The sequence below is a fragment of the Oncorhynchus masou genome, chromosome 8 (assembly GCF_036934945.1).
Source record: "Oncorhynchus masou masou isolate Uvic2021 chromosome 8, UVic_Omas_1.1, whole genome shotgun sequence".
Lineage (NCBI taxonomy): Eukaryota > Metazoa > Chordata > Actinopteri > Salmoniformes > Salmonidae > Oncorhynchus > Oncorhynchus masou.
Window position 1 is genome coordinate 42,125,813 of NC_088219.1, and position 22,925 is coordinate 42,148,737.

At 45.9% G+C, this 22,925-nt stretch overlaps 1 protein-coding gene across 3 annotated transcripts in view; it reads right to left on the bottom strand.

Annotated features, from left to right (window-relative positions):
- The window catches only part of LOC135544683 (cytospin-A-like), a 31,938-nt gene extending 9,013 nt beyond the window's left edge, over nt 1-22,925 (bottom strand). The window contains exons 1-12 of one of the 3 annotated variants that reach the window (XM_064972487.1): nt 22,815-22,925; nt 16,083-16,308; nt 15,858-15,963; nt 13,966-15,701; nt 13,601-13,808; nt 13,258-13,331; nt 12,852-13,021; nt 12,484-12,769; nt 6,842-6,920; nt 3,548-3,640; nt 3,263-3,380; nt 2,430-2,532 (exon numbers count right to left, since the gene is read on the bottom strand). In XM_064972487.1, the coding sequence (XP_064828559.1) occupies nt 2,430-2,532; nt 3,263-3,380; nt 3,548-3,640; nt 6,842-6,920; nt 12,484-12,769; nt 12,852-13,021; nt 13,258-13,331; nt 13,601-13,808; nt 13,966-15,701; nt 15,858-15,963; nt 16,083-16,271 (3,162 nt within the window). In that variant the 5' untranslated portion in view covers nt 16,272-16,308; nt 22,815-22,925. Of the gene's footprint in view, nt 1-2,429; nt 2,533-3,262; nt 3,381-3,547; nt 3,641-6,841; nt 6,921-12,483; nt 12,770-12,851; nt 13,022-13,257; nt 13,332-13,600; nt 13,809-13,965; nt 15,702-15,818; nt 15,964-16,082; nt 16,309-22,814 lie in introns of all 3 variants that reach the window. The other 2 variants (XM_064972486.1, XM_064972485.1) reach the window with 2 other exon arrangements.

Sequence of the window (22,925 nt, forward strand, 5' to 3'; positions counted from 1 at the left end):
TCCGAGCAGCAACAGAGCAGGTAATGAACACATTAACTATGGGTCTCATGAAAACAATGCCACATGGGCCTATATACCGTATATATAACAGAGAACAAGCGAGAACACTGTTTGTGGAAAGAAAATGTACGACTTAGAAGGGAGCCAGGGGACCAATAGAAAATACAAACTAGAGGCTATTTAGCATTGTATCAAAGGCCTCGTCGTTCCATTTCCCAGACTGAACAGCTAAAAAGTCGTGGGCAACTCCGTAAGGCACCCCCCCCCCCAAAAAAGAGGTTTATACAGACATGGCCAAAAGTTGAGAATGACACAAATATTAATTTTCACAAAATCTGCTGCTTCAGTGTCTAGATATTTTTGTCAGATGTTACTATGGAATACTGAAGTATAATTACAAGCATTTCATAAGTGTCAAAGGATTTTATTGACAATTACATGAAGTTAATGCAAAGAGTCAATATTTGATGTGTTGACCCTTCTTTTTCAAGACCTCTGATGGCAGCCCATCCAGCCCCTGGACTGATTCTGCCAATTAAGCCCATTCTGGGCCACATCTGACTGATGGCAGCCCATTCTGGGCCACATCCTGACTGATGGCAGCCCACTGGGCCACATCCTGACTGCCACATCCTGACTGATGGCAGCCCATTCTTGGGCATAATCAATGCTTGGAGCCCATTTGTCAGAATTTGTGAGTTTTTGTTTGTCAGCCCATTCTGGGCCTCTTGAGGATTGACCACAAGTTCTCAATGGGATTAAGGTCTGGGAGTTTCTGGCCATGACTGATGGACACAAAATATCAGTGTTTTGTTCCCAGATTGCCAGTTCTCAATGGGATTAAGGTTTAGTTTATCACAAAATATATTGCCTATTTATGGCAAGGTGCTCCATCATGCTGGAAAAGGCATTGTTCGTCACCAAACTGTTCCTGGATGGTTGGGAGAAGTTGCTCTCGGTGGATGTGTTGGTACCAGTCTTTATTCATGGCTGTGTTCTTGGGCAAAATTATGGGTGAGCCCACTCCCTTGGCTGAGAAGCAACCCCACACATGAATGGTCTCAGGATGCTTTACTGTTGGCATGACACAGGACTGATGGTAGCGCTCACCTTGTCTTCTCCAGACAAGCTTTTTTCAGGATGCCCAAACAATCAGAAAGGGGATTCATCAGAGAAAATGAAAATGACCCCAGTCCACAGCAGTCCAATCCCTGTACCTTTTGCAGAATAATCGGTCTGTCCCTGATGTTTTTCCTGGAGAAAAGTGGCTTCTTTACTGCCCTTCTTGACACCAGGCCATCCTCCAAAAATATGCGCCTCACTGTTCGTGCAGATGCACTCACACCTGCCTGCTGCCATTCCTGAGCAAGCTCTGTACTGGTGGTGCCCTGATCCCGCAGCTGAATCAACTTTAGGAGACGGTCTTGCCGCTTGCTGGACTTTCTTGGGCGCCCTGAAGCCGTCTTCACAACAACTGAACCGCTCTTCTTGAAGTTCTTGATTATCCGATAAATGGTTGATTTCTTGCCTGTGAAGCCCGTTTTGTGCAAAGCAATGATGACGGCATGTGTTTCCTTGCAGGTAACCATGGTTGATAGAGGAAGAACAATGATTCCAAGCACCACCCTCCTTTTGAAGCTTCCAGTCTGTTATTCGAACTCAATCAGCATGACAGAGTGATCTCCAGCCTTGTCATCACCAACACTCACACCTGTGTTAATGAGAGAATCACTGACATGATGTCAGCTGGTCCTTTTGTGGCAGGGCTGAAATGCAGTGGAAATGTTTTTTGGGGGATTCAGTTCATTTGCATGTCAAAGAGGGACTTTGCAATTAATTGCAATTCATTTGATCACTCTTCATAACATTCTGGAGTATATGCAAATTGCCATCATACAAACTGAGGCAGCAGACGTCGTGAAAATTAATATTTGCGTCATTCTCAAAACTTTTGGCCACGACCGTCTCTGTTGTAGCACAAAATGCCCATTTGTACCAACGTGCCCCAGCCCGTGCCGTGGAGAGATTCAGAGAAAGGGAGAGGGCAGAGGAAGGGCCGGGGACGTCGGTGAAGTCTGGCACACTTCCTGGAGAGGGTAAAGCCTAACTGCTACCATGGTAACTAGACAGGGCTTAATGCTTCCTGGTGGGTAAACATCTTAAAAGCCTGGAAGGAGGAAGAAGGGGCTCCGGTTGGAAACGAACAGGAAGGAAACGGTGTTCACGTCTGTGTTTGCAGCTTTTGGAGAAAGCGCATAAGGCAATGGCCCTATTGATTAAAACAGAGTAATGGTCATGATCTGATATTCTTTCCTGCATCTAAACCTGTTGAGAAATCAAAGCATTGTCCAATGGGATGGAATAAGTACGGTGCGCTAGTTGGGGTGTGCCTGTACCCTCGACCCATTCCCCACCCTGGTAGTTCGTACCTGGTATCCTTCAGTCTTCTTCTGGCACCACTTGAGCAGGGCGTTCCTCTTGGATCCCCCGTACTCCCTGGCCAGTGCAGACAGGGCGTCTTTTCTCCCCTCCCTATGGACACACACCAGAAATTAAAGAGTACACGGACAGAAAGAATGATCCTACACAAAGGGGTGTTTTACAGACACAGAGTAAGCCTGATCTTGGACTAAAAATGCATTTTCTATTGAGATTCCCCATTGAGCTTGACTTTTTTTTGTCCAGCACTGGGCTTTATCTGTGTCCAGGAAACAGTCTCGTCGTGTCTCTTTCAGAAGCTGATCATCTACAACACGTCAGGGGGGGGGGGCATTGAAAAACATGTCTTTTTGTCTGTCATCCTATGTAACTATACTCTCCCAGCCCCTTGCATTCACCAACCAGCATGTCAAGACGGTGAACAATAGAATCATTCCATGAGATTGAATAATTCAGAGAGAGGGGGATACAGAGATAGAGCTCAGGAACGAGAGGAAGATAGTGAAAGGAGAAAATGTGTCCTTTCAATCGAGCCCCTCAGCCAATCAGAGCAGCGTGTGTTGTCAGCGGTCAATATATGGTTATCAAGTTGCAGTCAATTAGATTTCCAGTCAACGCCTCCCGAATTACTTGGCATTTCCAGTTCGCCCCCTGTGTCCCTCTGTTAGACTGGACAATCAATCTGTCACTTTTCTCATCTACTTATTTGTTCATCTACAGGGCAGAGGAGCCATGGGGACATGGGACACAGACACAAACAGATAGTGACGTGCACGCCACACAGATACTGACGCACACAGACGGAGAGCAAGAGAGAGCATACCGTAAGCGTCCCCTTGTGGAGGGGGGGACTGAGGCGGTGGGGGAGGAGGCTGCAGGGGAGGAGGTGTTCTCTAAGGAAGACATGTCTCTCTTCAGCTCCTCACTGCTCCTGCGAGACACTGGGGACACAGGTCACTGTTTTAGTAGTAGCTTACCACAGTGTCATCAGTACCACAATCACATTACTTTTAAGTATCAAGCCGCACATCAGGTCATTTGGAGCACACAGGCACAGATTTATGTTACAGCCCCTGACACAGGTACATATGGTGGCGTAAACACACACCTGAGAGGGACTTGGAGGAGGAGTCCATGTTGGGGGCCCTCTGAAGGGCAGAGGGGGTGCGGGTCCCAGAGGAGGACCGGAACAGGTGATCTGCTGTTGGGGATGGAGAACACACATCAGTCCCTATTACTCTAAAATTAACCCATAGGGGAACTAAGAGCCCTACCAGTAAAATAAGCTAACTTCAGAGCCCAAGTTAAAACCTTCATTAATACCTGTTAATGCAAGCAGACTTTTTCCCCAAAATACAAAAGCAGTGGGCTGCTTTTGTGCCAAGCTTAGTGGAAAAACAGTGTGAGCTGAGCTAGCAGGGGTGGCTCTAAATTAGCGTGTGAACAGGGGGCTAAATCCACCGCCGTGGCCTACTCCCATTCCTCCTGGTCCGCAGCACAAATGGCCCCCTATTAAATGCACTACTTTTGACCAGGGCCTATAGGGCACTAGTCATTAAAGTGGTGCACTATACAGGGAATAGGATTCCATTTTCCCCGAGCCCTGTTGTCTGGGCCTGTGGCCTCCCCACTGAGGGCTGCCTGCTATATGAACCTCAATTTGAAATGGTGTTAAGGGTCTGAGGCTGATGGGGGGGGGGCTTCTTCCATTATTACACCTGACACTCAAGATTGAGGTCAATCTCACAGTCCTGGTGGGTCGGAGTTATCCAATCCCCTACCCGTCTGCTTCACACTGCCCTACCATTACAACCACCACTGTCCAAGCGATACCTCCTAGACGGCAGTCTTGTCTTGCGGAGTTCTTAGCCTGAGATGTCACGGCGCAGTGAGGAAACCTACTAAACTAGTTGAAGGCCCTGACTAAGTGGAGAAGAGCATCTACTAAATGACTAAAGTGTCATGTGATTGCCCGAAATCGTAGTCGTCTGTTCTTTCGACCAATCAAATTAGTCAAAATATTCCAATTCAAATGATTTATTAAAAACACCCAGAGTTTTCATGAAAACAACTATATGCATTGAGCTTGTCTGATGCTTTAAGCACACTGTTTGAAGAAATAGAACACAAATGATTCAAGAGAGCCAGAGATCAAGATAACCAGAAGAAACACAATTGATTCAAGAGAGCCAGAGATCAAGATAACCAGAAGAAACACAATTGATTCAAGAGAGCCAGAGATCAAGATAACCAGAAGAAACACAATTAAAAATGCACATGCTTTGTTTCGGTGATTCTGCCGTTACTCTCCTGAAGTTGCCGGTAATAGGCTACAGGAGTCAGAAACATTTCTCATGTGGAATGCCAATTTATCTTACCATTTCTACCGATCTGTCAGTTATGGTTTTCAAAAAAAAATTTAAAAAAATTGTGGAACAGTTTCATTTCATTTATAATAATGTCTTCATATCGCAAAATCATTGTCACGTGGTTAATCAGAACTCTATCCAAATCTATATTCAAATGATAAACCTAAAAAGTAACTTCTATTGCCAACTATGTAAAAAATGCCTACGTAAAGCCAACAAATAAAAACATTGTAGAAAATATCCTGATAAAAATAAATATCCTATAAATCCCATTGGCTACACATGGTCTGCAACGAACTTGAAACATTGTATCACCTATTAACTTGGGTCAGGCCTGAAGCTGATTCCAGCAATCTTGCAACTTTGTATAAACTATTCTGGGCCTCAGAGTTTCCTGCACAGACACAGCTGTAGTCTATTTGTGCAGTAGGCTATTTGTGCAGTAGACACACCTACTCATTTAAGGGTTTTTATTTATCTAGACTATTTTCTACATCGTAGAATACCAGTGAAGGCATCAAAACTATGAAATAACACATATGGAATCATGTAGACAGCTTTGCACACTCCTGCCATTCTCTCAAACAGCTTCATGAGGTAGTCACCTGGAATGCATTTCAATTAACAGGAATGCCTTGTTAAAAGTTAATTTGTGGAATTTCTTCCTTCTTAATGCGTTTGAGCCAATCAGTTGTGTTGTGACAAGGTAGGGGTGGTATACAGAAGATAGCCGTATTTGGTAAAAGACCAAGTCCATATTATGACAAGAACAGCTCAAATAAGCAAAGAGAAACGACAGTCCATCATTACTTTAAGACATGAAGGTCAGTCAATCTGGAAAATGTCAAGAACAAAGTGTCTTCAAGTGCAGTCGCAAAAACCATCAAGCGCTAGGATGAAACTGGCTCTTATGAGGACCGCCACAGGAAAGGAAGACCCAGAGAAACCTCTGCTGCAGAGGATCAGTTCATTAGAGTTACCAGCCTCAGATTGGAGCCCAGATAAATGCTTCACAGAGTTCAAGTAACAGACATCTCAACATCAACTGTTCAGAGGAGACAGCATGAATCAGGCCTTCATGGTCGAATTGCTGCAAAGAAACCACTACTAAAGGACACCAATAATAAGAAGAGACTTGCTCGGGCCAAGAAACACGAGCAATGAACATTAGACCGGTGGAAATCTGTCCTTTGGTCTGATGAGTTCAAATTAGAGATTTTTAGTTCCAACCGCCGCGTCTTTGTGAGACAGAGAGTAGGTGAACGGATGATTTCCGCATGTGTGGTGTGATGGTGCATTGCTAGTGACACTGTCTGACTTATTTAGAATTCAAAAAGGCACATTTAACCAGCATTGCTACCACAGCATTTTGCAGCGATACACCATCCCATCTGGTTTGCGCTTAGTCCCACTATCTTTTGTTTTTCAACAGGACAATGACCCAAAACACACATCCAGGCTGTGTAAGGGCCATTTGACCAAGAAGGAGAGTGATGGAGTGCTGCATCAGATGACTTGGCCTCCACAATCACCTGACCTCAACCCAAATGAGATGGTTTGGGATGAGTTGGACAGCAGAGTGAAGGAAAAGCAGCCAACAAGTGCTCAGCATATGTGGGAACTTCTTCAAGACTGTTGGAAAAGCAATCCAGGTGAAGCTGGTTGAGAGAATGCCAAGAGTGTGCAAAGCTGTCATTAAGGCAAAGGGTGGCTACTTTGAAGAATCTCAAATATATTTTGATTTGTTTAACACTTTTTTGGTTACTACATGAGTCCATGTGTGTTATTTCATAGTTTTAATGTTTTCACTATTGTTCTACAATGTAGAAAATAGTAAAAATAAAGAAACACCCTTGAAATTAGTAGGTGTACAAACATTTGACTGGTACTATATATTTTCTACTGCTCGACAAAAAAATGAATCTTTCTCGACCAATGGCCTACTGATCAAACAAACAACCAGTCGACTAATTGGAGTCATAACGGTTGTCCAACAGAATATAGTTGATATGAATGAAGACTGTTGTACCCACCTGGCATATTGAGGTCTGTGTAGCTGGACCTTTTATCCACCATGGAGGACAGGGGTTTGGGGGCCGACGCAGTGTGCCTCTAACATTGCAACAGAGGAGAATTAGACACACACACACACAAATATTATTTATTAATGAGGACAGGATAGCTGTACTACTCATAAAGTACTGATCTTCCTAATAGTTTAGTCGCACTAAAGAAAAGTGACAGAGTACAGTTGTGGTTGGAAGCCCAAGGGCTTATATGAAAACAAATTGAAAAAGAAGGGGGGGAAAAGTCAACAAAACCTACTAATTATAAATGAATTGATCAGTGAACTTTGGGGTTGGTTGATTAAGGTGAAGTGTACCATCCTTATGTAATAATTTGGCCACTTTAGTTGCAATAGAAACCTTAGCAAAACATATGCGCTACATGATGCATGAAACTATGATTAAAAAAAGGTCGCAAAAAAAAATGCATGCGTTGTCTCTTGCCTGATTGTACACTGGGAATTATTCACAAGTAATAATATTCTCAATAATCACACTATTCTCAATTTAATCTTGTCTTTACAAATACTAAATAACACACTACACGGCCAAAGGTATGTGGACACCTGCTCATCAAACATCTCATTCCAAAATAATGGGCATTAATATGGAATTGGTCCCCTCTTTGCTGCAATAACAACTTCCACTCTTCTGGGAAGGCTATCCACTAGATGTTGGATCATTGCTGCTATAACAGCCTCCACGCTTCTGGGAAGGCTATCCACTAGATGTTGGATCATTGCTGCAGGGACTTGCTTCCATTCAGCCACAAAAGCATTAGTGAGGTCGGGAATGGATGTTGGTCGATTAGGCCTGGCTCGCAGTCGGCATTCCAATTCATCCCAAAGGGCATTTGGTATTTTATTATGATCCCCATTGCCTGTTGTAAAAGCAGCAGCTACTCTTCCTGGGGTTGAGGTCAGGGCTCTTTGCAGGCCAGTCAAGCTCTTCCAGACCGATCGATAAATAATTTCTGTATGAACCTCGCTTTATGCACTGGGCCATTGTCATGCTGAAACAGGAAAGGTCCTTCCCAAACTGTTGCCAAGTTGGAAGCACAGAATCGTCTAGAATGTCAGTGTATGCTGCAGCATTAAGATTTCCCTTCACTGGAACTAAGGAGCCAAGCCCAAACCATGAAAAAACAGCCCCAGACCATAATTCCTCCTGCACCAAACTTTACAGTCGGCACTATGCATTCAGGCAGGTCGTGTTCTCCTGGCATCCTCCAAATCTAGATTCATCCATCGGACTGCCAGATGGTGAAGTGTGATTCATCACTCCAGAGAACGCGTTTCCACTGCTCCAGAGTCCAATGGTGGCGAGCTTTACACCACTCCAGACGATGCTTTGCATTGCGCATGGTGATCTTAGGCTTGTGTGCGGCTGCTCGGCCATTTCATGAAACTCACGTCAAACAGTTCTTGCACTAACATCGCATCCAGAGGCAGTTTGGATCTTGGTGGTGAGTGTTGCAACCGAAGACAGACAGTATTTATGCGCTACGCGCTTCAGCACTCGGTGGTCCCGTTCTGTGAGCTTGTGTGGCCTACCACTTCGCGGCTGAGCTGTTATTGCTCCTAGACGTTTCCACTTCACAATATCAGCACTTACAGTTGACTGGGGCAGCTCTAGTAGGGCAGAAATTGGACCAACTGACTTGTTGGAAAGGTGGCATCCTATGACAGTGCCACGTTGAAAGTCACTGAGCCCTTTAATACGGGCCATTCTACTGCGAATGTTTGTCTATTGAGATGGCATGGCTGTATGCTCGATTTTATACCCTTTTTAAACCATAAATCTGTGTTCACATACTTTTGGTCATGTAGTGTATGTGTAAAATAATGTTTTATTTCGAAATGGGCATTATGGGCTTTTCCCGTAGTTCATTTTCATTCCAGCCAGATAGGTTACCCGTTTATAAAGCAAAGCAATGTGCTAATATTAGGACAGTTGAGAAACAAATATAGTAGGCCTAGCCTAAGAAAGCTGATGGAATCCTCCTCTTTTTAATAGAGGCCACTACAACTGTTCTCACGCAAATGCATAGCCTATAGAAATGTTGCGTAACATGAGCTTATAGGAACAGCTGGCTCTCACTGGGCAACAGGTGATCCTATTGTACTCAAACTCTGAATTTCAGGCCTCTCATGAACTGTTTGATTATATTTACGATTGCATTTGCGTCAGAGTGATTTAGAGGAACAATAAAGCACTGAGTACCGGTCATTAGAGACGGCCGTTAGCAAGTTTGGTTGGCTACAAATGACAGAGGCAACAGAGCGCAGTTTGGGAGAAGCCTAGTTACTGTGACTCAACGGTCATGTGGAATTTGACTGCGGTCATGACTCGTGACTGCCGGCGGTAATACGGTCACCGTAACAGCCTTAGGTGTCCCTAATGTTTTGTACGATCATTGTAGAATAAATAAATATCATCATGTTGTAAAGTGCTTAATTTATTCTACACCAACCTAGCTATATTGTTTCCATCTGACCACTCAGACCTGATCTTCAATTAAAATGGGAGTGAGTCCCTCAGAGTGAGGGACGGGCATCTCCCTGGCGCCTGCGATATTGACCGCTCTCAAAATAAACCCCACAGGGTAAATGAATGTTTCATGACCATCGTCTGTCTGCTCTGCTCTGCTATACAGAGCTGTGTCTGTCTGCTCTGCTATACAGAGCTGTGTCTGTCTGCTCTGCTATACAGAGCTGTGTCTGTCTGCTCTGCTATACAGAGCTGTGTCTGTCTGCTCTGCTATACAGAGCTGTGTCTGTCTGCTCTGCTATACAGAGCTGTGTCTGTCTGCTCTGCTATACAGAGCTGTGTCTGTCTGCTCTGCTATACAGAGCTTTGTCTGTCTGCTCTGCTATACAGAGCTTTGTCTGTCTGCTCTGCTATACAGAGCTTTGTCTGTCTGCTCTGCTATACAGAGCTTTTTGTCTGTACAGAGCTTTGTCTCTGCTCTATACAGAGCTTTGTCTGTCTGCTCTGCTATACAGAGCTTTGTCTGTCTGCTCTGCTATACAGAGCTTTGTCTGTCTGCTCTGCTATACAGAGCTTTGTCTGTCTGCTCTGCTATACAGAGCTTTGTCTGTCTGCTCTGCTATACAGAGCTTTGTCTGTCTGCTCTGCTATACAGAGCTTTGTCTGTCTGCTCTGCTATACAGAGCTTTGTCTGTCTGCTCTGCTATACAGAGCTTTGTCTGTCTGCTCTGCTATACAGAGCTTTGTCTGTCTGCTCTGCTATACAGAGCTTTGTCTGTCTGCTCTGCTATACAGAGCTTTGTCTGTCTGCTCTGCTATACAGAGCTTTGTCTGTCTGCTCTGCTATACAGAGCTTTGTCTGTCTGCTCTGCTATACAGAGCTTTGTCTGTCTGCTCTGCTATACAGAGCTTTGTCTGTCTGCTCTGCTATACAGAGCTTTGTCTGTCTGCTCTGCTATACAGAGCTTTGTTTCTCGGAAGACATTTTCCTATAGCTTGAACCAAAAATAACGCAGCGACCTTCCAATTCACTGAAAAGATTGGCTGCGAGCCAAACAGACAGAACCCACTGATCCAAATGAACAATGTTACAGAGTGATTGAGTGAATAGGCTCCCTGTGTATGTTGATTTACACTTTGGTGGTGGCAATATGAAGACCAACCAAAGGTATTTTGGTTTAACTTCTTTGGGACTGTGGGGCAGTATTGAGTAGCTTGGATGAATAAGGTGCCCAGAGTAAACTGCCTGCTACTCAGGCCCAGTTGCTAATATATGCATATTATTAGTAGATTTGGATAGAAAACACTATGAAGTTTCTAAAACTTTGAATGATGGCTGTGAGAATAACAGAACTCATATGGCAGGTAAAAACCTGAGAAAAAATCCAACCAGGAAGTGGGAAATCTGAGGTTTGTAGTTTTTCAACTCATTGCCTATCGAATATACAGTGTCTATGGGGCCATATTGCACTTCCTAAGGCTTCCACTAGATGTCAACAGTCTTTAGAACCTTGTTTGATGCTTCTACTGTGAAGGAGGGGTGAATGAGAGCTGAATGAGTCAGAGGTCTGGTAGAGTGGCATGAGCTGATCACACCTGCTCACGTGAGAGATAGCTGCGTTCCATCGCATTTCTACAGACAAAGGAATTCTCCAGTTGAAACATTATTGAAGATTTATGATAAAAACATAAAGGTAAGTGAATATTTATAATGCTATTTCTGACTTCTGTTGACTCCACAACATGGCGAATATCTGTATGGCTTGTTTTGTTGTCTGAACACTGTACTCAGATTATTGCATGGTGTGCTTATTCGGTAAAGCTTTTTTTAAATCTGACACAGCGGTTGCATTAAGTTGATCTAAAGTTCCATGCATACCACTTGTATTTTCATCAACATTTATGATGAGTATTTCTGTAAATTGATGTGGCTCTCTGCAAAATCACCGGATGTTTTGGAAGCAAAACATTACTGAATGTAACGCGCCAATGTAAACTGAGATTTCTTTATATAAATATGAACCTTATGGAACAAAACATACATGTATTGTGTAACATGAAGTCCTATGAGTGTCATCTGATGAAGATCATCAAAGTTTAGTGATGAATTTTATCTATATTTCCTCTCTTTGGCTGGAAAAATGGCTGTGTTTTTCTGTGACTAGGTACTGACCTAACATAATCGTTTGGTGTGCTTTTGTCGTAAAGCCTTTTTGAAATCGGACACTGTGGCTGGTTTTACAACAAGCTTACCTTTAAAATGGTGTAAAATACTTCTATTTTTGAGGAATTTTAATTATGGGATTTCTGTAGTTTTGAATTTGGCGCCCTGCAATTTCACTGGCTGTTGGCGAGGTGGGACGCTACCGTCCCAGAGAGGTTTAAGGCTTCTTTTTAGAAGCCAGTGTATAATTGTGAACATGTAGCCTACAAGAAAAAAGAAATCTATCAATTGCACATAAACTTAGCCAGTAAAATAATGCCTAATTCAAGACACATGGCTCTATTTCTGTGGAGACAGATCTCTCTGATATCTAGAGCTTTCAGATGCTCTATTCCCCAAAAGGCCCTGAGTGTCAAGTCCAGTTTAGAATGAGCAAGGCTAACATAGCTGGCACTGGCAACCAACACGGGAGCTTAACTCAAACAACATGCTGCAGTGCTAGCTCTGAAAGCCTGCCTTAATTCACTGGTCTTGTGATAGTTGAAATGCCTTTGGGCCTGTTCTAACCAAAGGTTGGCCAAGACATTAAACTGAACCCATTAGAAGTTAAGATGTTAATGTTCAAGAATCACCCTTCCTCATTCTCCATCCAACCCGACTTGACACACAAAGATCCTGTTTTGTGACATAATGGTCATGTGCCACCTATTCAGAGCATAAATCTCAAGTTAACTTGAAGAGGACATCTTGACTGTTAGGGTAGAGACCATCAGGTCTTGCATGGGTCTGGAATTCTCAGTAGTTCTACAAAGACAAGGACAAAGGAACGATAGAGGGGCTGACATCTAACAAACCAATCAGGATGGGGTTAGAGACCTACAGCTTCCTCCTTCTCAGGGGTGACCTGTGCTGCCTGGTGACCTGGTTCAGAATGCTGTTTATGGGCTTTTCTTACCTGTATGGGAGAGATAGCAGCAGCAGGTGGGGTTTTCAGAGGACTGGGGCTGAGGGGTGTACGGGCAACCATCGTGGTAACTGCTGGCACGGCTGCTGTGGGGGAGGTTGGGACAGGGCCTGCAGTGGAGGCGTTGTCAAAGTTTTTGATGAGGGTCTTAACGGTTGGAGAGGGCTCAGAGGAGGTAGAGGAGAGTCGACTGAGACCCATGCCCTGCCTCAGGGCAGCTAGGTCCCTCTCAACTGCATTCATGTAGTTATACACCCTGCCCCTCTCTTCATCCTGCCTAGAGACATAACAGATGGTCAATATCTTTGACACAGGGAGATTGGAACACACAGACACACGCAACAACAACGACAGCATACTTCTTGAGCTCCTCCAGCTCTTTGCTCATCTTCTCGTTCTTCTCCTGTGTGTCCAGTAGGCGGCGACGCAGGTCCCCGATCTCCTCCTGAGCCTCGGACTTGATGTCGTTGGCGATGACCACCGCCGTCTGCAGGTCGGCCTGGAACTGACGCCACTCCATAGACTCCTCCTGCAACGGGAGGTGTGAACACATATGGACACACATCACATGGGTCCCTATGGGCCCTAGTCAAAAGTAGTGCGCTATATAGGGAGTAGGGATGCAGCCATGGGCTAACACTAAGGGCCTTCACACCCATGTTTATTACATCTGTGTTAAATATCTTCCTGTTATGTTCCATACAAGAGCAACATTTAACTCCGATATGGATGAGGCACAGTATTCCTCCCGCTTCCCCAAATTACCCGTAGCTTTCGGTGCAGAATCTTGATCTCACGCTCCATGTCATGTTTTTGGTCCTGTAGTTTTTTGACGGAGTCTGAAAGAAAAAATGATTAATGATTAAATTAATGGAGATGGGATAAACTGGCTTACTTGGATGTGTTATAATGGTCCCACATCCCCACCTTGTGGCCACACATCAGGTTTCCCCCTAGTCCATTTACCTGAGCGCTACCACATCCCAAATAGCACCCTATTCCCTAAATAGTTCACACATTTTTGGCCTTGGTTAAAAGTAGTGCACTACAAATGGAATAGGGTAGGGTGCCATTTGGGGATGTAACCTAGCGTCCATCCAACACTCACTCTCCAGGTCTGTGATCATGAGGTTATCGTGGAGTTTGAGGGCTCGGTGTTGCTCCACCTCGTCCTCCAGCTCAAAAATGGTCTCCTTCATGTCAGAGACCTCTGTGTCCCTTTCCTCCAGCTCAGAACACTGCTGGGCCAGGGCCCGCTTCTGCTCAGCCAACTGCTTCTGCACCTCGCCACGGAACGCACGGAAGTCCTCCTCCAGCTGACGGGAGAACGGGAGAAACATAGATGTGTGTGTGTGAGCACACGCGTCATAAACATACGAAGATATGAATTGGGAGAAATACCAGCACGTAAAAAATATCCCGGACTGATGGATAATCTGAATGGAAAGCGTTTTAACTATGAGAATGTGTCACCTTGCGGATGCCGTCCTGTAGCCTGGCGGCCTCATCGTGGGTATGGTCCAGGTCCTCCTGCAGCTGAACAGACTCAGCCTCTGCCCTCTCCTTGTCCCTCCTCTCGCTCTCCAGCAGGTGGCGGATGTCCGTCTTGTCCCCGGCATTGTGGATGGAGTAGAGCTCAGCCACCCTCTGCCTCTCCTGCTCCAGCTGGACTCTGCACCGAGCCAGCTCCGCCTGCTCCCCCCCAGCCGCCTCCCTCGTGGCCTCCAGCTCTGCGGCCGCCATCGCTCTTTCCCTGCGCTCCATATCAGCCTGCCGCTCTGCCATGTGCACCCGTTCCTTCAGCGCTGAGATGAGGCCCTGGGCCTCGGCGTTGTCCTGCTCTGCCATTTTCAGCGCCCCGCTCAGGTGCTGCTGCACCCCCAGCAGCTGCTCCCTCTCGAAGTGGGCGCCCTGCGTCAGGTCCACGTAGCAGTGCTCCAGCTCCAGGTAGCGCCCGCTCTTAGTGTCCTCCTCGTCGGCCGGGGCGTACGCCACGCGGTGCTCATCCAGCAGGCCCCGGAAGTAGTCCATCTGCCGGCAGTAAAGCTCCAGCCGGTCGCCCTGCTGGCACAGGGAATCCACCAGGATGGTCCGCTCCTCGCCCAGTCGCTCATTCTCTGTGCTCAGTTCCTGGGTAATCTGCTGCAGATCAGCCAGCTCCTGTAGTGTGGCCTGGAGCTCCTCAGAGGTGCAGTGCTGGTTCTCCTCCATCTGGTGAATGCGCTCCGTTAGACAGGCCACCGACACCTCGCTGGTGTTGCCACTACTGCCTCTACGGGAGCGTTCGCCGTGACTCGGTGGCCCGCCCTCTGACTCGGAGGAGGAGCCGCAGGCAGAGGCAGAACCAGAGGGGGCATCCAGGGCATCATCGCTGGAGGTGATTGGCTGGTAGGTGATTGGCTGGTAGGTGATTGGCTGGTAGGCTTCGCTGCATTCGCTGTCGGCCGCCTCAGGGGAGATGACTCGCCGGGGGTCAAGAAGGTCTTCAGTAGAGCCGCAGGCAGAGCTGTGAGGGGAGACCTCATGTAAAAAAGAGGCCCGTGGGCACCCTCCATCTCCATAACTGCCATCGCGGCCTGGGGGAAGGTCCGAGCTAAGGCAGGGGCCTTGCAGGGTCTTTAGGGGGCTGTCCAGCCTCTGCTCCAGGGAGAAACCCAGGGCGTTGAGCCGGTCCTTTAGCATGCGGTTCTCACTCTTCAGCATGTTCAGCTCTCCGCGGATCCCCTGGTTCTGGTCCTGTAGCAAGAGCAGGGTGGATTCCACGTCTGCAGAGATGAGAGGAGGAGGGGCTTCCTTCGACTGGTCCTGTGGAGGCTTAACCTCAGCAGTCTCCTCTCCCTCGCCTTCCTCTCTGGCTCTGCTCCCCCCATCCTCTTCCTCCTCCTCCTCGGGCAGGCCTAGCTGGACACGGATGCCCCGGAGCTCTGTGCGCAGGTGGAGGATCTCCACGTCTTTGCTCTTGGCCAGGCCCAGCAGGTCCTTCACCCTGCTCTCCAGGACCGTCTTGTCGCTGAGCTGCCCGTTCGACCTGGACTTGCTCATACGGGACTCAGATTCAGTCACAGTCCGGCAGCGGACTCTCTTGGGCAGTGACAAGGCATCGGAGGGTCCGGAGAGCTTCCTGCTGGTGGTGCAAGTTCTGGAGCGTTCCCGCAGTCCCTCCCGGGATGAACCAAGCTCCTTCACCACGGAGGAGGTCCCACGCTTGCCTGAGGAGTACAATACAGAACATTATTGAAGGTCAAGAAGTTGGCATTTTTATATGGGTCAGAGCTAATCACAAACAGAGCATAGTCTGTAAGTAGCTCTATGTGTTGATGATGTACCGGAGTTGGTCTTTGTCTTGCCCTCTGGGTTACTGGTACCTGAAGTGGAGGAGTTTGAAGAGTGGACAGAGCTCGTCTTCTTCGCCTTGGGAATAGTGCTGCTCCCAGCTGTTGTTACTGATGGAAGGTCATCATTGCTCTTCGCCTGGCCAAAGACAAACATGACAGTTATCATACCAGCTATTGGACCTATAAAGATAAAAAGAGGCTTCCGTGGTTGTCGTTGCAGTATGAAGCCAGTGCTTTTGTCTTCTGCCTTCGTACCTTAGACAGTGGCGCGGTGGCAGAGGTCTTGGCTGTAATCTTGCCGGCTGTGCCCATGGTGGTGGTGGTGCCCTCAGGCTTGACTTTCTCAACGGTCTGGGCCTTGGTGACTGTGACTTTCTCAACGGTCTGGGCCTTGGTGACTGTCGCTTTGGAGACGCCTGCCACTGCCCTGGTTGCTTTCCTCATACTGGGCTCTCGGTTTCTCGGACATTTACAGCGTAGTCTGTGTGGAACAAAAACACACAAGCACGCGGGATGAGTTAATAAGAGGGAGATGCGGTAACACATGCATGTATCAGAGGGTTTCTTGTTTCTTAGCCAGAGGAAGAAAAAAAAATGTCATATTTTTTGCACCATAATTAACCTCAGTCAACAACCTCTTACAGCTACTATAAATACGAAAGAACAAGACTGACAAACGCCTAAAAACTACAAGTGTTATAGAATTCAGCCCCTCTGAAAACTAGTTTGTAAATCATTAGTTTTAAATCTATTGCAAGAACACTCAATTAGCCTCGATTGCCATTTGAAAATCCTGTTAGTTACCTGATGCCTACGGTAGTAGTTTTCTTGGGAGAAGACATGGCCTGTGATCTAGAGGCTAGGCATTAGCTAAGGAGTTGCTGTTTAATCTGGAGGAGAGACTAAATGACTACAATTCTCCCGTGCTGCGGTCTATTTATGTTCAAACGCCAGGCAGCACTACCTCCTTCTCAGACACAAACACAGACCACATGGTGAGAACGGTCATTGGATGCAGGTTTGAAAGCACACAAAGCAAAGCGTGTGATTGGACGTCTCAAGCGTGTAGCGAGCTGCCTCTCTCATCACATCATCATGAGGTGGGTTGAACTGCGGCTGCAGTAACTGTGGTCTGGGCAGGCCAGCTGGGCCTTGCCTTAAAAAGGCATGAGGAGCCTTTGTGTGCAGGCCTATAACGGTGCCCAGGCAATGAAAAAAAAAATCACTGACTTTAGTCATAACATTTCACTTTCAGTACAGTAGCTGGCCTTTGGAAGTATTCTACTACATGTCGACCTGTCTGAGATGGCGACCCTCTTCTTCTTGAAGACTGATTATTCAAATTGAACAGGCTACTCGCCACCACCTAGAATGAATCACATATTGCCTGCCTGATGAAGTCTAAGTCCCCTCACAGATCAGTCAATCTAAATAACAAGATAAATCTTGACCACTACTAATGACCACTACTAAACATTTACTTTTCCCAGCCCCCTTGTCTTTGAACTTGACCTGTTTGTACTGCAGACAAAACAAAGACACCTGGAGACGCACCCTGGACAGACAAGACAAAGACGCCTGGAGACGCACCCTGGACAGACAAGACAAAGACGCCTGGAGACGCACCCTGGACAGACAAGACAAAGACGCCTGGAGACGCACCCTGGACAGACAAGACAAAGACGCCTGGAGACGCACCCTGGACAAGACAAAGACGCCTGGAGACGCACCCTGGACAGACAAGACCCTGGCACCCTGGACAGACAAGACAAAGACGCCTGGAGACGCACCCTGGACAGACAAGACAAAGACGCCACGCACCCTGGACGGACAAGGACGCCAGACCCTGGACAGACACAAAGACGCCTGGAGACGCACCCTGGACAGACAAGACAAAAACCCTGGACGACAAGACAAAGACGCCGCACCCTGGACAGACAAGACAAAGACGCCTGAAGACGCACCCTGGACGGACAAGACAAAGATGCCTGGAGACGCACCCTGGACAGACAAGACAAAGACGCCTGGAGAGCACCCTGGACGGACAAGACAAAGACGCCTGAAGACGCACCCTGGACAGACAAGACAAAGACGCCTGGAGAAGCACCCTGGACAGACAAGACAAAGACGCACCCTGGACGGACAAGACAAAGACGCCTGGAGACGCACCCTGGACAGACAAGACAAAGACGCCTGGAGACGCACCCTGGACAGACAAGACAAAGACGCCTGGAGACGCACCCTGGACAGACAAGACAAAGACGCCTGGAGACGACAAACCCTGGAGACGCACCCTGGACAGACAAGACAAAGACGCCTGGAGACGCACCCTGGACAGACAAGACAAAGACGCCTGGAGACGCACCCTGGACAGACAAGACAAAGACGCCAACGCACCCTGGACAGACAAGACAAAGACGCACCCTGGACGGACAAGACAAAGACGCCTGGAGACGCACCCTGGACAGACAAGACAAAGACGCACCCTGGACGGACAAGACAAAGACGCCTGGAGACGCACCCTGGACAGACAAGACAAAGACGCCTGGAGACGCTCCTTAGACAGCAGCCCACCAACATGGATCACTGGCTGAGATAGGGCCTCCAGTAACAGGGAAAATCCTTGTAGCGCATCATGTTCAAACAAGAGGCTAGTAGACGTCAACACCACCCTGAGTCAGACAGTTTCTAGAAAGGCTTACTTCAAACAACCCAACAAGACCAGTCAGACACAGAATGAGTGACAGTGGTGAAGAAATGACCTAATCTAGATCCTTCTGTAGAGTGAAGCATTATGCTAAATTATTTACAACCACTACCAGAAGAATTTAGCTATTTAAAAATAGCCTAAAATACAGTAAATAAACATAGGCTGGTCATGGTGAGCTTCATGATATTATTACCAGGGGGTCAGGGTAGACATTCTTCCCTGAAGATGGACCGGACAATAACAGACTACGAAATCCTAACATAACCTAGCTGGTATTCTGGACTTCAAGAGGAGAGGGGGATGGGACGACATGGTAATAGCCACTAGCAGCTAGAGGTTTCCACCAACTCTTAACTCAGCGGTGTGTGAGAATAGGATATACTCCCTCATTTCACATTTAGTCTCACACACACACACACACACACACACACACCTCAGGAATTTCAAATGGTAGGGCAGTCAGCAGATGTATTTCTGTTGTTTCAAGTCCACATGTTAAATAGCTTCGCCCATTTAAAAAAAATAAAAAAGGAGACATTAAAATTTGACTGATCTGAAATAGCCTATAATTTAAAAGCTTTCTTAATGCACTCTTAGCTTACAACTTGAATCAGTTGCCTATGATTAAAATCTAATTGAATGGTAATGCAATTAGTGGACAGGCCAAGGGCGAGCCAGAGTCTAATGATCGAGCCTAACCTTAAGTGAGCCACTGAATGGGTGAAAGTCAGCTGAGCGTAGTCTTGAGATCCCCACTGAGCATGGCTTACTCAACTCAAATTGTATTTGTCACATGCGCTGAACAACAGGTGTAGACCTTAGCGTGAAGTGCTTACTTACAAGCAATGCAGTTCCAAGAAATAAGAAAATATTGACAAAATAAACTAAAGTAAAAAAGAAAAAAGTAACAATATAATGACATAACAATAACAAGGCTATAAACAGGGGGTGCTGGTACCGAGTCAATGCTTGGGGGTACAGGTTAGTTGAGGTCGTTTCTACATGTAGGTAAGGTAAAAGTGACTACTGTAATTTCCTATCAACCTAATTAAAGCCAATACTAAAGCAGACCAGATAGTTACTGGAGGAAGTGAGCAGGGACTATGCATAGTATGGTTTGTACTAGGCCTATATAGATTGGTGCTGCTGAGGCTTGAGAACGGACAGAGTTTCGACACAATCACCAGGAAACAATGCTGATAACTAAGAGAGTAGAGATAGACAAAGGTGTAGAGGACAAAGGGTTGTACGGGGGAGGGGGGGATTGTTGATGGAAGGAAATTGGAGATCAGCTGAATGAAACGATCATGTTGGTTGATGACTACCAGTTAGACTAAGTGAGCATTGTTTGAGTACGACTCGGTCTCTCACACAGGACGGTAACACTGCTGAATCCCACAAACGGACCTCAAATGAATATGCGGCAGGTTTTCAAAACACTGCTGTCTTCTAAGAGGCCACCTGCACCATTATTTGCAGCACCAGATGGCTCCTGTCATGTACCCTATCATATCAAGAACACCCGAGTTGAGCATCTCAGAAGAGGAATGCAGAAGGAATGCTGTCACAAAACCCAGAACATGATTCACTGTCCATGCTTATATAGAGAATAGGCCCACATGTGCTGCTCCACAATGTATTTAAGCTGCACTCTTTCAATGTATAAACAGAGCGAGAATAAAAATCATACACTCGATAGGCTATGTCTATCGCTTCAAATTCCTCATCTTGCTCCTACAACCCATGCCCTATAAGAGTGCTGCCTGGCCAGCCTGGACTCATAGACTAGACGTATACAAATAGCGTTTTCCCCCCCTCCTACAACCCATGCCCTATAAGAGTGCTGCCTGGCCAGCCTGGACTCATAGACTAGACGTATACAAATAGCGTTTTCCCCCCTCCTACAACCTATGCCCTATAAGAGTGCTGCCTGGCCAGCCTGGACTCATAGACTAGACGTATACAAATAGCGTTTTCCCCCCCTCCTACAACCCATGCCCTATAAGAGTGCTGCCTGGCCAGCCTGGACTCATAGACTAGACGTATACAAATAGCGCTTTCCCCCCCAGAAATGCCTTCTGGAACATGTGAACTTGCATGTGCTTTAATAACAAACTTGCACTCCATCCGTAAACACAAAGAAAAGTTAAATTATGAGCCTAGTTGGTTTAGCCATGGAAAAAGACAGGAACTTTCCTGCTAGCCATGATTGGCTGAGTTAATGGATGGGCTGGACCTGCCGGGAAATGAGTTTGGATTGGTCTGCCATGTAAAATGCTTCTGTCTATAGCGAGAGCTGCTCAGTATGTGCTAATAGTCCTATCTACCGCGCTGTTTTTGAAAGATATAACGTTAGCCATCGAGAACTACAAAAAAAGTTTTGCTACCTTTCTCAACAACATTTATGCACTGAATTTAGCAGGTACTATCGACAGATCAGTTGGAAAAAGTGATGGGCTACTTTCTGCACACACCATGGTCAGTGTGAACTGGAGTGACTTGACAACGCTGGCCAAACAAGATGTAGCTACAAACAAAACAGAGTTAAATGGTTCCAGTCTGCCATCCATGTATTCGGGTAAGAGTCTAGCTACATTTTCAGATAATATACATTTCTAATTTTGTCAAAAAGTCATTTTCTTTGCAAGTTAAAGCATACTGTTCGCTAGTTAGCGAATGTTAGCTTGCTGGCTCGCTAGCAAACATTACGTGCATGATCTGTGCAGTGATATCATTTGAGTCAGAAATGAATTTGTATTGCTAGTTACAGCCTAATGTTAGCTAGCTGACAAGGAACCTAGTTGGTTAGCTCTTTAGCTACCTGCAGATTCATACTACAGCTATGACGATGTTTGTATTGATAGTAGGAGGAGTTTGGATGATGCCAGGTCATTGTTTAGCTAGCTAGCTACATGTCTAAACAAAAGACTCCACTTTGTCAGATGTTTACATAACCCATCAAATTAGCCAGGTGTGTCTGGGGTTGATTGCAGATGTGGCTGGGGGGTGGTTATAGCATTTCGTTCACATGACCAATCAATTTAGACAAGTCTGTCAGGTATGCATCTAATAATTATTATTTTTAAATGTATAAAACATTTATCTGGACACTGTTTTTGATATTGCTATTATGCAAGTAACCATTTCACTGTACTGTTTACACCTTCTGTTTCCTGTGAATGTGACAAATAAACACATCTTATTTGATATAGTGTGTGTTTACAGTAATGGTAATGTGAATAACAACATGACCTGCACCAACATCAGATTAGGATATAGGTCAAGGACTAGATAAAGTGTATTTGTACTTTATCCTTATTGTAGGCTACTACTTTTAGTCTTGAAATCTTTGGTTGTTTACTAAACTACTCACTCGGTTTAGGCACATGGCCTCACATGTGTATCCTTAAAGAGATCGTCCCACCTAAGGTTTAAGAGGGTGTGAACAATGCTGAATGGGTGTAGACAAAGAAGAGTTCTCGAGTAGGTGTGCTGGGCCATTTCATCAAAAGTGGGGTTACAAGTTCATCAACTTTCAAAGCAAAATTACTTTCCCCATTGTTCCTGTGTACGATGTAGCATCTTCTAGTTCGGAGTCTCTACTTTTATCCAATGTAAAAAACGAAATTACACATTTTGCAACGTAAGACCGAATCGAGGCGGTCGGTCACAAATTAGTATGATATGTTACGTTTAGTATGGTTACATTAGACATATGGTTAGGTTACTTAATGCAATAACGAAGGTTGGTTGTCGTATAATGGATCACAACACACAAGTCACTGGCAGTGCACTCACGGACAAGATATATTGGGTAAAACTGAGATTAAGTTGTTATAAAAATGCCACTGAATAAAGAAAACAAAACCATCGGTCATTATAACGTTATGTCATTCGGAACTACTGGAGCTGACAGAGTCAACGACGCTATAGCTATAAACACTGCGGAATTTGTTAAGTGTCCCAACTGGAAATTATGACAACTAGCGTTAGCTCCTCAAGTGACGTTAGCTAGCTGACTTAGTTAGCGTTAGCTAGCTCACGAAATCAAAGAGAGCAAAGACAAAGGTAATTTATGTTCTATTAGGTTAGCTGACGTTAGCTAATTAACGTTAGTTAGCTAGATACGTGTGGTGTATTGTTTCGATACTGTTACATTGTAACGTTAGCTAGCTAATTATCAGAGACACTGCTGGCTCGATGAAGTTAACTAGCTAGCTAATAACCTAGCTACCACAAGCAACATTAGAATATAAAACACGTCCAACCCGTTTTACCTGGAATTCGTTCGTTCACACCAGCGATAATCGGTTTCCAAATATTGTTAATTTCATACACTCCATCCCCGGCGTCCCACCTCTGTCTCTTGTCTTTGACAGCACCGAGGT